The following is a 14,276-nucleotide window of genomic DNA, read 5'->3' as shown; positions in this document are numbered from 1 at the left end:
TTGAGAACCTACAGATGTGTGTGTTTGTATGAGTAATCCATCCATCCATCCATTTTCCAAACCGCTTATCCTACTGGGTTGCGGGGGGTCCGGAGCCTATCCCGGAAGCAATGGGCATGAGTCAAGGAACAACCCAGGATGTGGGACCAGCCCATCGCAGGGCACACTCACACACCATTCACTCACACATGCACACCTATGGGCAATTTACCAACTCCAATTAGCCTCAGCATGTTTTTGGGCTGTGGGGGGAAACCGGAGTACCCGGAGGAAACCCCACGACGACATGGGGAGAACATGCAAACTCCACACACATGTGACCCAGGCGGAGACTCGAACCTGGGTCCCAGAGGTGTGAGGCAACAGTGCTAACCACTGCAGGACCATGCTGCCTGTTGTATGAGTAATATAATGTAAAAATTTAATTCTATTTTATGTCCAGTACAAAAGGCAAGCATATCATACAGGTAAAACACCCACATTTAAAAAATGTTTTCATGAAAGTCTGTAACAGTAGAGTGAAGGAACTGACCAGTGGCTGGGCAACTGATATATGGTATGATGATGACCATTGAATGTTTCTCAACTTTTTAACCCTAAAAAAACACACCACTTCCAGAGATGATGATATATATATTATTTATTTAAAATGTAATGTTTCCTGGGGGCTGGGGAGGGCACCTGCAGGAGAGAGACAGATATTGATCATGTAAACATCCTTCAGCAGTGCAGTAGTCATACTTCACATTTTTTTTTTGGGGGGATTGTTAGGGGGGGGGGGGCACATGCAGCCATGGTACCTAAGCTCTGCTCAAGTGAGATCTGAGTTACAGGGAAAGGTCCATAGACCTTGTTTATATGCTGCTGTTCCACAGACTTCCAGTAGGGGCTCCATGTGAGGAAAGAGCGAGGGCTATGCTCTCTCTCAAGTACACACAGAGTCACAGAGTAGGTCAAAGAAGCGAAAACAAAGTACCATACCTGAGTTGTTGTCACTGAACACGAAGTCCCGGTTTGCTCCAAACTACAGGTGAGAAAGGCCCTCCTCTAAACTGGCCTCTCTCATGCGGGACGGGGGCCGTAAGGTGGCGTGGACCTCAGGAGCAGCGTGCAGCAGTATGAGCAGCCATGCCTGTGCCAGCAGCACCACTGCCTGTACCCGGTTGTCCCATGTTGGGGACAGGCCAAGCGCCGCGTTGCCATACAGGCAGAAGGTGATCCAGGCCACCCACAGCAGGACTGAGGCCAGGCAGGTGATGAGCAGCCACGTGGTCCTGCACCTCCACCGTGGCTGCTGCCTCCACAGACTGCAGGCCGCCCCCAGCAGTGCTGCCAGGAGCAGGACCAGCACATAAGTGGTGGCCAGCGCAAAGTCCAGCGGCTGGTATTCACAGGCTGGCTGGCATGTGGACATCGTGGCTAGAAGGATCCACTCCGGATCCAACACGGCCAAGGCCACCGCCAGCCCCATCAGTTGACCTGTGCTGGGGCTATGAGCACCTTGTCCCAACCGGCGCAGTCGCAGACCATGAAACACGAGGCATGTGTTGCAGATAGCAAGCAACACCCCCCTCAGGACACGCCGGGCGAAGCAGAGGCTCTCTTGGTGCTCAGCGATGTATCCCAGGCTGAGGCCACAGAGCCCAAATATGGCAGCGAGCAGCAGGAGTAGCGGCGCCACCCCGCTGCGCTCCTCAGCCTCTGTGATCTTCCGCAGGCGACACAGTACCACCAGGAGCAGGATCAGCGAGGCGAGGGCCGCCGCCGCTGCCGCCACCACCACCACCAAGCCCCACACCGCATCCAGCTCACACAAGGCCGTGTAGGGCCTTGTCAGGATGGAGCCGGATCCGCAAGGCGAAGCTTCGTCCCATGAAGAGCTGCCCCCCACCAGGGACAGGACGAGGAAGGTGAAGAGATTGATAGAGGGAGCCATCACTGGCAGGGAGAGAGAAAGGAATCATTTAATGGGTTGAAGAAGTATTAGTCCATTAAACGCAATGTAGCCTGCTGCTGTGCAGGACACATCACAGGCGACACGCTGAGCATGCTGACAACTGAGCAATGGACTTCTGCAGTGTGAGACTACATGCACTTTCTTAAAAAGCAGTAATCAATGCCATGCCAACCAGCTGAACAACTTCACAAGTAAATCGGCACATTATATAGGCCACCATAGTTATAAAAATTAATTATTATTTAAATTCAGGGGTCTCAAACAAATTACTGTATATGGCCGGCCGATATCAGAGAAAAATTAAAACCATGTAATGTCATTCCAGCGCAATTGACACCCGCCAGTCTGCACGTTTTGCGGTCGGTAGTTTAGCATATCACAGCGTTTTTTTTAGTTTAAGACCTTTGATCTAAGTGAAGTATACATTTTGAAGGGGAGGCCTTACCTTCACTGTCAATGTCTTTCAGCTTCACTTGCTCTTACAACACGTACGATGCACTCACGAATCGTTTGTGTTTGCTTCTCCCTTATCAAACAGATTATTTATAAGCGGTGCATCATGACGTAGTACTGCGTTTTTTACGTAATGGAACGCTAACGTTCTAAATAGGGTGGGGGCAGGGAGGGGGCATTAAGTGTCATCCTTTTTGTGTTTACTTTTGAAAAATTGAGATATAACCTTTAAAAAGCACGGATATAATGTAAGAAACTTTTTAAAAAATAAATACAAATAAAAACGAGCAAATGCATTCAATCTCATTTCTTGTAGCTAGTGCTGGAAACTTTGGTGGACACCAATAACGATATATTTTTGTCCAGTAATATTACCAATACCTAATGTTTGTCCAAACCCATGCAGCGCTCTAAGAAACTCCAGCTTCTGCGATTCCCCCTGCAGACCGCTACGGCTGATACAAAGACAAATGCGCAAAAGATGCTAGTAAGATACAGAGATTGGTCATTGGTTAATATTATATAAATACGCAATTAATAATATGACAAGTGGCAGTATTGCTACACGATTAAATAAACGACAAAAACAATAATAATGACTGATAAGTCATAACGCGTTTTTTTCTTTGATGGTGATAACATGTACATGCAGTACACCGATACCGAAATAAGAGAATTAATGCTATTAGCAGAAAATTATTACTGGAGACATAATTGTTAGGACACCCTCGGCAGGGAAACGCGGACCCAGGAATGCGGAACAGCGCGATCTTTATTAGATCGAGCAGGTAACAGGCTTTCAATGGGCCAGGCAAGAAGAATGGTCGGGGACAGAAGGTAGATTCGGTAGCCGGGGAGATCCAGTCCAACAGGCAGGCACAGGACATGGAGACGAAGGGAAGGGGAGACGAGAGATCCTGGGGCTGGCAGGGAAGGCAGGACGGGAGGTTCAGGGACGAGGGCTGCTCTGGGAAAGGAAGGCAGGCAAGGTAAGGAACGAGGGAATGACACTGGACAAGCAAGCGCTCGATATAGAAATGAAACATTGGCAATACTTCGCAACCCCCGTTGCGTGTGCTGTCCCTTTGTAGTCTCCAGTATGCAGGCTTAATTGATGACATCCGCCGGTGTACGTGACAATAGTTATGTTTCTTCCCGTTTGCAATCAAAGTGTGAGCTTCGGGCGTGACGTTAAGCGGAATCCCAGACCGATTGTATAAAAACGCAACAGGCTTCAATTGAGACTGTATAGGCTTCTGAATTTTTCGTATAGGCTTAATTTGAGTCTGTTTTCAAAGCAAATAAAAAAAATATAGATAACTGATATGTTATCAGTTAATTTTTCAAATATTCTCATTAAAGTGCTTCTGTTGAGAGGGCTTAAATTACGAAAATGTTAACATTGTTCAGTTATTTTTATGTCCAGTGTTGTGGAGTAGCTAACTAAAATAATCGACGCTACTAACTTTACTTCTTTCAGTAGCTTATCGGTAGAGCAAATACTTTTAAAACGCTGTAGCTTTTCCAGTAACTATTTTTTTCCTTTTTTTTACAAATAGCGATATAGCAGCGACATCGTCAAAAATATTACAGGTCGTCGATCGCTGTCAAAAAATATATTTTCATTTCAACATTATTTTCCGCGTTTTTTAATTCATTTGGTTTTTGATGTAGTTAGTATCTCCCTAGCACGGCCACACAATAGCAAAGACATAAACTTAATTTTCAGAGAATCATCTCACCTGTTTACCTCAGCCGCCAGATCAAATTGTTCCGACCAGTCAGACCACTCACGCCCCACACCATTAAAAGTTTCCGGTATAAATATTGGGTAAGCAGGGGGGCCACCGGGAGATTGAGAAAACACTCTCTAGACGTAACAGAACAATCAGCGCCCTCATAATTAGGAGATTGTACACTATCCTCGGCCTCCGACATGTTAAAGCTAATTCTAGATTTCTAAACGGGAAAACCACAAAGGAAAGAAATGATCCTACCGCTGCCACCAGTGCAACTAACCTAAACTAGCGTCAGAGGCTGTGAAAGGAGAACAGATCACCACCAGACTGCAGCTACAATTACAAAGATACTTTTATTCAGTACAATTCATGCAGCGACCCATTGGGTCGGATCTGGATTCACAAAGAGTTCGGTCCCGCTTTCTCCCCGTAGCACACCACCCCTTTTTAAGCGTGTGTTAACCCACGCTACCACACAGTAAATCCCGCACCACACAACATCCCTATTAGGGCACGGCACACCAATAGCACTGCAATGCACAGTAATCCCCACACTTCGGGCACAGGCAAGCGTTACGGGACCAGAACCGCCTACTGTATATAGTCCTGTCCCGACCCTAAGCGGTTACACTGCGCATTTAAACCACACGTAACACACATACAATAAAGACATAGTTAAAACAGAACACCCCCTCCCCCCCAGGGATCAGGACCCTCCCCCGGGGAAGGAACAATCACACCGGTCCGTCACCTAGAACGTCCCACGGAAAGGGAATACCACCCCCCCACCGCCAATCCGTCCCTATGAGGGTGCCGCTACTCCCGTCTATCAACCACCCCGTCTAAGCAGTGGTCATAGCCTCCTACCCCCACTGTCCTGACTGTCCTCGCCCTACCGCACCGGGAACTGTCCCTACCGCCCACTCTCTGGCTTCACCGCCGGCAGCCCTAATCGGCATGCGAGCGGCACCTCCCCCCGGGACCCAACGCGTACGGTGCCTACCAGACCAAATCTCCCTAACGCGCCTCCCACTCCCTCTATTAACCCCAGATCCCTCACAACCCAGGTGTAGCCACTTAATTAACTATTACCTTCCACGCCCATCCCTCACCCTCCACATGCACACATATCATCATTACACAGTATTTGAGGGATGGAGGGATGAGAAGAGTGGGATAGAGGGAAATATAAGGAGAAGGAGGTTCCTCGGAGCTCCGAGATGTGTTTGGCTGTAATAAATCTGGAATATAGCTATATGACAGTTTTTGATAACACCAGCATTTATTTTTTAGGTTTGTCGAGCTCCGTCAAAACAATTAGAACGAGTCCCTTATGTAACTGGAACCCCTCTCACATGTAAACACAGTGACACGCTACAGCGTTGGTTTGTTGTCTGAGGCTATGATACTGACCACAAACACATTCTCAAATTTCACTGCACCAATCACAGCATATGCAGGCAGAAAAATCATAGCAAACAACATTCAGCATTAGACTCTAAAACCGTCTGTAATGTCTGTGTTTATCCAGTGGACCATAAATTAAAATAAGCTTTCCTATTTCAGTTTCTTTCAGATGTTATAAAGTAGTAAATAAAGAATCATATTAATTAAACCATGTATTACTGACTATCAGACAACTTCAACAAGTTACCAAATGGATGCAAAATCAAAGATATTCATTTGCGCCTGGCACTAACCATGTACTCCTTCACAGTACTAAGCCATAGAAAGGGCCCCAATGAAACCCCTGCATTCCTGCATCGCAGATACTCTAATCTCAGCATTTATAAGATTATATTTGTACTACCTGCCAATTTTTATATTAGATGAGACAAAAAATTGAGAAATATCTATATGCAGAAGTAGTTTTTCCTGATAAGAAGGATAATATCAAAACTGTCAGCATTTACAAATCGAATTATGACATATCTGAGTAGCCCATACTGTCCGGAAAATGGCTGACTAATGTACATACAGTGTAATAAACTTATAATCAAATGGATAGAAAAACGCTCAATAATGGACAGGATTCAAAGGGTAAATAAGGTGCATCATGTGGAAGAGAAGTTAGGTGGCATTGGGGTGCATTGTGAGTTTCATCTGGAAGCTAGAAGGGAATAAACAGGGCTTTGGGGGGGGGGGGGGGGGGGACTTCTCCGGGGGCTACATCGCTCTACCTTTTTTTAAAATGATTTATTAAAAAAAATCTTTTCTTCTTACACTATAATGGCAGGTTTAGGACTAATACAGTACAGTCATAACCAGTGTCAAGGATTCTATGCATCGCTACACAGAGACAAGTCCAGATATTGAGCCCAAGGCTAAAATTGTGGTTTACTTACAAGTGCACTTTGCTGGGCAGTGGGGGTGTTTGTCCTTCTCTGCTCACATTTTCCCCTCTTATCCTGTCTTCTCCTCCGCAGCCCTTCCTCCTTCTCTCTGTTGCTCCTATATTCCCTCCCCTCCAGTCATCTATGTTCTCTGTAGTCTCTCCTCTTCTCCCATTCTTCAGTTATACTGTCTTCTCCGCTCTCCCTGTATCCCTCCTGTCTTCTGGTCCTGTCGTCTCTTCTCCAGTCATCCCCTGCTTCTCAGTCATCTCTGCATCTTTTCTCTCATTTGTTTGCTTATTCTTTGATTGTTTGTGTTATTCGTTAACCCACCACCCCATGCTGGATGAGTCTTGATGTTTTTTGTTCTTTTTAAAGTTAGGCTTCTTCCTTTGTTTTTGTGCCATATCTTCTGCCCTCTTCTGGTTGCGGCAGTACATGACACGGATGGAAAAATAGGGTTTATTACAACTCACACATCAAAACCAAAAGGATCAGGATGGATCCAAAATAAACAGCAAATGACCAGGAATGAACTAAATGATGGAATAAACACAACTGGAGAACTATATACATACATACAGCTATAATAAACCATGAAACAACAGAAGCAGAACAGGCACTTAAATACACAGCTAACAAGACACAATGCAGGACAGTGAGAATCATAACCAATAACAAGGACTGAGGGCAACCCAGGAACAGGTGTTACAGTTAAACAGCACTGGTGAAATCATAGTGGCCTTTCAGCCACATGGTCAGCTCTGCATCGCCCTCTGCTGTTTGCATTAGAAGCTGCTTGAAATTCCCACTCTCCTTACCAACACCTCGAAAAGCCAGGCCTTGCCGTGCCAAGTACTTAACTCCAGAAGATTTTTCCTCACTTGCTGCTGCTCTTTCCAGCTCATCTGAAGGTTGAATATTAACAGGATTGATCTTCTGAATCCATGTCATCAGTGCTAATCTGTGGCACTGCCTGTCTTTATGTGCACTGAATTTCCCCAGTGCCTTTTCCAGTTTCACATGCCAGTCTTCACAAGAGCTGAATGTGTCTTTCATGCCAGTTTAGACATTTGTGTTACAAATTACTTTGCACAGTAGAAACAAAGAACCCCCCTTAAGAAGAGGGGGGGCTGTAATGGACCCCAGTGTGATCTTTAAACCATTTCTCCTGAAAGCAGGGTCTCCTGTTTGATAGACGTGACATTTACATTTGGCTGATTTGGTGAAGGTCCAAGCTCCTCCCCCCTCCTCCCTAATACACCTTCATCTTCACCTGCCTGTCTGCTCTCTCTCTCTCTCTCTGTCATTGACTCACACTCAGTCTCCCTGATTAAATGCTGTATCTGAAATACACACCACAGGCCAAACTAAGAAGCATATTAAACTAACATCAGGATCAGGCTGCTGTGACGTCATTATTCACTCTTAACCATCAATATTTGCTCCTTTTCTCACTCCCCTCCATGTCGCCTGCATTCTCTGCCGTCAGCAGCCTCTTGCTGTCTCTCCCTCTTCATCTTTACTCTCAGCACAGCAGAGTTTACATGAAAGCAGTTATCAGTAAACAAATGGTGTTTCTTGGCATGATGCTCAGGAATGGATTTCTAAGGATTTGTTACCTGAATGGGATGATTAATATATGAAGAACCTTTGACTCACATACTGTATACGTCTATCATCTGACTGGCACTAATTATCTCACTGTCTCTACTTACTTTCCTGCTTTTCTGTGGTTGCCCAAAACCTCACGATTGTCACACTTCCTCTTCATGATGACAAGCTACTCACTGTGAATAAAAGCTGACTGTAATAAAACTACCTGCATTTAAATCACACATTAATAACGCAAAATACCTTAAGTAAGCAAGTATAGCTTTCTACAGTAATGGAATATAAAATTAATTAAACCTATTACTGTCTACAAAATAACACATTCAGCACTATATCAGATTTTACATCAGCTTTCTGACCATTATAAATATACCTGAGTGAGCACCGTTGTTAGTTTCTAGGAGAATGTGCAGTTAATAACATTTCCAGGTAATTTAACCAGCGTAACTGCACATGAGGCAATTATTATAATTATAAACGTAGTAGGGGTAGGGGGCGCTATAGAGCGAAAGGGTGACTACGCCACTCTGTAACTGTCGCTAAGACGGTTATTTTATAATCACCTTTTGCTGGTTTGATTTAATATAGAATGTATACTGTGAAATGTATGCCAGTGCCCTCTGCTGACTATTTAATTGATCCGTGTTAACCCTTGAATACATGGTCATGTGACGGAATAGGGTAGGAGTAAATGCATGCTGGGAGATTCATGGAGTCAACTTGTGGTTTGTCGGCTTGTCACGGCAGGATCTGTAATAACTCCTAAGCATTTGGTCAGAAGGCGCACACGGTAATTTATATTTATTGTATTTACTTGTTGTCTTGTATTGAAAAGTGGAATTGCGGTGATGTATGAGCCGCTGTTTAGCGGTAATATCATGGATCTTTTAGAATGTCTTGTAAGATTAAATGTAATGCAGGAATTTAATAATATGTTTATTTTATAGTTTTTCACGGCGTCTAGAAGAATAAAGACGGAATAAACTTCAACATCTGTCAGGCGTATGTTTTCTGTACCAGATGAAGAACTTTGGGAGCTGTTATATCTTCTATAGTAAAGGTAACCTTACAGTAAATGACGTCTGCTGTCATCTGACGCTATATAGAAAATGTAATTAAATAAGATTAAATTTACCTTCTGCGAGGGGCACCCTAATATAATGATATATATAATAATTATAATATAATATAATTATATAATTATAATAAATATAATATAATTGTAATATAATAATACACTGCTGTCTGTCTGCCATAAAATAAATAAAAGGGGGAATTGGAATTGCATATGACTATGGAGATTTTTACTAATTCACATAAGGGACAGCATAAAGGGTTGTTTAATTCAGTATCAGAGGAATTCATATATTTGTGTGATTATGATAATCACACTATTATAACTTGATAGTACATCTCTTGAATTGAACTAATTACAGTGTCATGTATAACACTGCACTTTTTAATACATTGTTTGGCAGAACAGACTGCAAAACTGTAGTCTCAATGGAAAGCTGGATGAAATTCCTAGGGTGGCGTAGTCAGCTGTCCACTGAGTCTACAGTTTTGTAGTTCGGTCTGTCACAGTCTGGCGCAGTTGGCAGGATCATCGTCCTGAGAGCAGAGACGCGTGTTCAGTGTGAATGACTCTTCAGTTGTTTTTCTATTTTTAATTACCTTTTTATTCCTATCCATGTCTTTTTTTCCTTTTGTATGCTCATTATTCAGCCAGTACAGCTGTTTTTATTGTAGTCTAAAACAACAGTGAGTGCCAGTCACTGGCAAATCCCTTGGTTCCTGGTTCCACTCCATCTGTCCTCTGGTGGTCCCCTTGAGCTGTGGACCCCTTTCCAGTGTTCTGCAGCCAGATCCTCCTGAGCCGCACGGAAGCGGAAGTTGGCAAAGTGAGATGCGGCAGTAGGCCTATGCATGCAATTGACTGGAGTATGGAGAGTAAAGCCTTTCGTTTTCTTTAATAAAAGTTGTCCGTGTATTTTCTCATATGCGAGGACATCACAACTGCCACTGCACTTGTTGATGTGTAAGTGTGCCCTATTCAAACAATAAAGAGAAACTACATGCAGCACTGAAAAACTATTCCACAGCCAAAAAAATGTAAACATTCTTTCTATATCAGAAGCTAGTCTCTGACTGAAATTTCTATAAATCTTTATATAAACTGATAGCAATTAACCTAAGAGTGCATGCTTGGATTGTAGTATCTGCATGTACTGTGGAACTAAAAAGAATCATAATCCATCCATCCATCCATTTTCCAAACCGCTTATCCTATTGGGTCGCGGGGGGTTCGGAGCCTATCCCGGAATCAATGGGCACGAGGCAGGGAACAACCCAGGATGGGGGGCCAGCCCATCGCAGGGCACACTCACACACCATTCACTCACACATGCACACCTACGGGCAATTCAGCAACTCCAATTAGCCTCAGCATATTTTTGGACTGTGGGGGGAAACCGGAGTACCCGGAGGAAACCCCACGACGACACGGGGAGAACATGCAAACTCCGCACACATGTGACCCAGGCGGAGACTCGAACCCGGGTCCCAGAGGTGTGAGGCGACAGTGCTAACCACTGCACCACCATGCCGCCCCAGAATCATAATCAACATATATAATTATGTACATGAAAAACAAATACGTTGCATTTTGCTTAATAGTTTTGCACGTTGCCATAATTTATATTTAATTTAAAGTATGAAGCACCCAAGCAAAGTTTATGTTGAAATAATACTCAAGATTCTTACTGTAAGTCTTTACTCTGGCACAGTGGTGGATCTAGAAAATTTTACATGGGGTGGCAAGAGATTTTAACAGAGTGGCATGGAGGTTCAGTGAGAAACCGACTATCATTCAGAATCGTGGAGCTCAGGAGCATACTTACACTGAAAAAGTGACAATTTATCTAAGCATTTGGACTCTCATGGTTAAAACAATGCCGATTGTACGTTTCATTATCACTGACAAGTTGTTTTTCTTTGTTGTGCTGTGCAGCAGAACATTTCACAAACATATCCAAATTAAGAGCCTTTGCACGCTGATTCTCAATGCTCAGCAGTTTCCAGGTCCGCGGTGTTCATGCCCAGTTGTGCTATTTTGAAAACATAGTTTCGGGTAAATATTAGGAGGTCATGGGTTGCGGATTTTTGGGCTGATTTCATAATGTTATACAGCAGCAGACTGCAAGGGGAAAAAGAAACTAATTATTATCAGTGCAAGTGGCTCCTAATCCTGAGTAATGCTGGATCTCTAGCCACTTAAAGTAAGAGACAGATGCACACGGAAAGCAGGGCTGCCAACTACCATGCATCTGGCATGACTTTCACGCTCTCAGACACTCATGCAAGGAATCTTCCACTATATTATTCCACTATAAGCCTAAATGTAGCTCCATCAGAAGCGTTGGTGTAGTTTGCAAACCCTACATACCATTTAGAACAGGGGTCACCAACATGGTGCCCACTGGCACCAGGATGCCCCCAAGGACCACATGAGTCACCCACGGACCTGTTCTAAAAATACCACAACTCACCAGTGGGCAGCGACTAAAATTTAATTTTATCTTGTTGCTATTCTTCTTTAATCACATTTGTATTTATATAGATTTGAAAATGACAATATCCAAAAAAGCATTTAAAACGTGTTTATTCTACATGAAGTTTAGATAAGTTTAGGTAAAGTCTGTTCTGGTAGCCTTTGTATGGCTCAGTACCCGTGAAGTAGCTCTCAGTTTCAAAAAGGTTGCTGACCCTTGATATATAGTATACCCCAATCTTGGGTGATATATCCTAATCAGTAAAATAACAGTCGGCTAAATTCCGCATAGTGATCTCATTAACTGCGTGTTGTTGCTGAAATACATCACACAGACGTCGGGGGAATGTCGAATCATCAGAATATGTAAGATTTATACATTTGGTTAAGTTGAACGCATTTGCTGTTGAATGCAATTCCTATCACATTAACAATTACTGGTTGAAAAATGAATTGCTGTTAGTGTCTTAAATCATACTGCTGTAGAAGTAAAATTTACAACAGAAATCAATATGCTTAGAATATGGGTTAAGATGGAAAATAATTTTTCCATCCCAATCCCAATCATGTTAATGCAAATTTACAGCAGTGTGGATTCTCAGAAAAAAAGGTACTCTGACATAAAGATCAGCAATACTGTGCAAATAACATTTAATTTAACATTTATACAAAAAAAGGACAGGGCATTTCGATGATAAAATCTGTAGTGAACAATAAGTCGCATCAAAACAAAACCTGGTATTCGGTCATGCTACCTTAAGGTTAAACATTACTTTGTGCAAAGTTCCTTGTTCTGAAATAAATACTTTCTGCAATAGCACATCCAACCATATTCACACAGTCTTTATCGTTATTTATTTATTCAGCCGTTTTTTTCTTACTGCCAGCATCTCATAAAAAGGGTCAGTGCTCACAGCAGCAGTGATGCTCTGTATCCACTTGTCCTTCTCCTCAGGGGTTGGCGCCGAGATGCGGTACACCACATGATTGCCCTCTACCAGGCGGCCGTCCGCCTCCGTTTTGCAGGCTTTCATCAGCTGTCTGCTGTTGTTAGGGATGTACAGTTCAAAGCAGTTAGGCTTCCTGAGATCCTTCACCTCACGGATGCTCAGATTCTCCAGCGGAATGATCACCCTGGGTTTCTTATCCATAGTATGTTTAAAGTAGTAAAGGCAGTTGTCCATCAGGATGAACCACCGCCTTTTCCATGTTTTCACCCGTCCTCCTCCCATTTTGAAGAGCCAACCCTCTCTGTCAGGGTTGAAGAAGGCATTGTTCCCATTGTCTTCAGGAATCTTGAATGGCTCATTCTTTATGCTCTTATAAAGATTTCGGAGGAGATCATCTGGCAGGTTGCCTCCATCATTGATTCCTCGATTCATGGAGATGAACCTGTCCACACTGGGCTTGTCTCACACATTTGGATTATGAAGGCTAGTGTTTAGCATGATTATGGAAAATGAAAGTACATAGCAGGTGTCAATGTTTTGGAAGACTCCAGGATTACATTGACAGTACCTCTGCGCAAAGGCCTCCATCATCCTGTCAATCTTTTGTGCTTCTCCTGGCAGACGGAAACTCCAGAGGAACTGCCTGAGAGCCTGTACCAGGTTGAACCCTGCGAATTCATGAAGCCCAAGAAATGTTTGGAGGACTTGGATATTGAAGTCGTCTCTCTCACCCAGGTAATCCCCAATGGCTGTTTTGTTCAGCCCCTCTCCCTTGTATAGGAGCTGGGCGATGTCCTCAGACGTGTGCCGGAGAAGATTGTTTTGTACCATGAACAGGATACCCTTCTTAGGGTCCATGTTGAATTTCTTTCTTCCCATGGCGACATGCTTATTCTTTTCTAAGATTTGGCTGCGTTTGGTGCTGGATTCAAGGCCCTCCACTTCCATGAGGGCCTCTCTCAGCGCCTCCCGCAGCCTCTGGATCTCCAGCAGAAGGGCTCCTTTCCTCAGCCGGATGTCCTCAAGTTCAGAGTGCTTCTCTGGACTCAGGTCCATGGAGACTGCAGCAGACAGGAAAAGGAGATCGTCAGCAGGTGTGGAGCTCAGCAGGTTGGCCATCTCTGCCAGTTTGGTTGTTGGTTCAACTCCCATGGCAGAGTAATCGTAACATTGTTAAGCCCTTGAGCAAGTCCCTTAGACCCAAGTGCTGTGACCCCAAACTCTCATCACTTCGGACAAAAGCATATGCTGAATATATGTAATCCCAAAGGGCAGTTACAGAAGACCCCAGGACCGGAGTAACGTGGGAAGCAATTACTGATGCCTGGAAGCTTTGGGGCATGCAAATAAACTGCATCCAAAGGCAAATGGCTAATAAAGAATGCTCTGAATGCCAGGCATTCGTCCAGCAGTGAGATTGTAGAGATAATGAATAAAGATAGAAAGTGTGAATAAAGATAAAACATTTTGATTGTATTTGCGAAGCGATGCTGGATGTGCTGAGCTCGCCGGGAAGGTCATGAGGTCCGCTTTCCCTCCCCATGCACACGTGATCAGCTCAATCACACCGAAATTGTCGGTTTGCTGCCCTTCAGGGAAACAATCTAAAGGGTGTTACGGGAAAAGTAATCGATGCAAGAGCCAATGATGTTCTCCTGGTGCCTACCCTTGTTTATGTTA

The 14,276-nt window shown here is 43.9% G+C and overlaps 1 protein-coding gene and 1 pseudogene across 2 annotated transcripts; both read right to left on the bottom strand.

The window, feature by feature from the left end:
• Nucleotides 1–622: 622 nt before the first annotated feature.
• On the bottom strand, nucleotides 623–4,203 carry LOC125723846 (G-protein coupled receptor family C group 5 member B-like). Of its 2 annotated transcripts, none has more exons than XM_049000686.1 (5): nucleotides 4,153–4,203; nucleotides 2,792–3,377; nucleotides 2,403–2,483; nucleotides 982–1,938; nucleotides 623–681 (listed from the first exon to the last, which is right to left on the bottom strand). In XM_049000686.1, exon 4 carries the CDS (start codon nucleotides 1,934–1,936, stop codon nucleotides 1,025–1,027), a length of 912 nt encoding a protein of 303 aa, XP_048856643.1. In that variant the 5' UTR covers nucleotides 1,937–1,938; nucleotides 2,403–2,483; nucleotides 2,792–3,377; nucleotides 4,153–4,203; the 3' UTR covers nucleotides 623–681; nucleotides 982–1,024. The 2 variants fall into 2 exon arrangements, with proteins under 2 accessions (XP_048856643.1, XP_048856644.1); XM_049000687.1 differs by lacking the exon at nucleotides 4,153–4,203 and having other exon boundaries at nucleotides 2,792–2,865; nucleotides 3,114–3,593.
• A 7,537-nt stretch (nucleotides 4,204–11,740) lies between these two features.
• The window catches only part of LOC125723840 (cytohesin-2-like), an 86,385-nt pseudogene continuing 83,849 nt past the window's right edge, over nucleotides 11,741–14,276 (bottom strand).

The sequence above is a fragment of the Brienomyrus brachyistius genome, unplaced genomic scaffold (genome assembly GCF_023856365.1).
Source record: "Brienomyrus brachyistius isolate T26 unplaced genomic scaffold, BBRACH_0.4 scaffold52, whole genome shotgun sequence".
Taxonomy (NCBI): Eukaryota; Metazoa; Chordata; class Actinopteri; order Osteoglossiformes; family Mormyridae; genus Brienomyrus; species Brienomyrus brachyistius.
Note: the sequence above shows the minus strand (reverse complement) of the source record. Positions and strands in the feature narration are given on the sequence as shown.

Excerpts from the sequence above, each read along its gene's own strand:
- LOC125723846 (XM_049000686.1), bottom strand. The coding sequence starts at position 1,936 with ATGGCTCCCTCTATCAATCTCTTCACCTTCCTCGTCCTGTCCCTGGTG.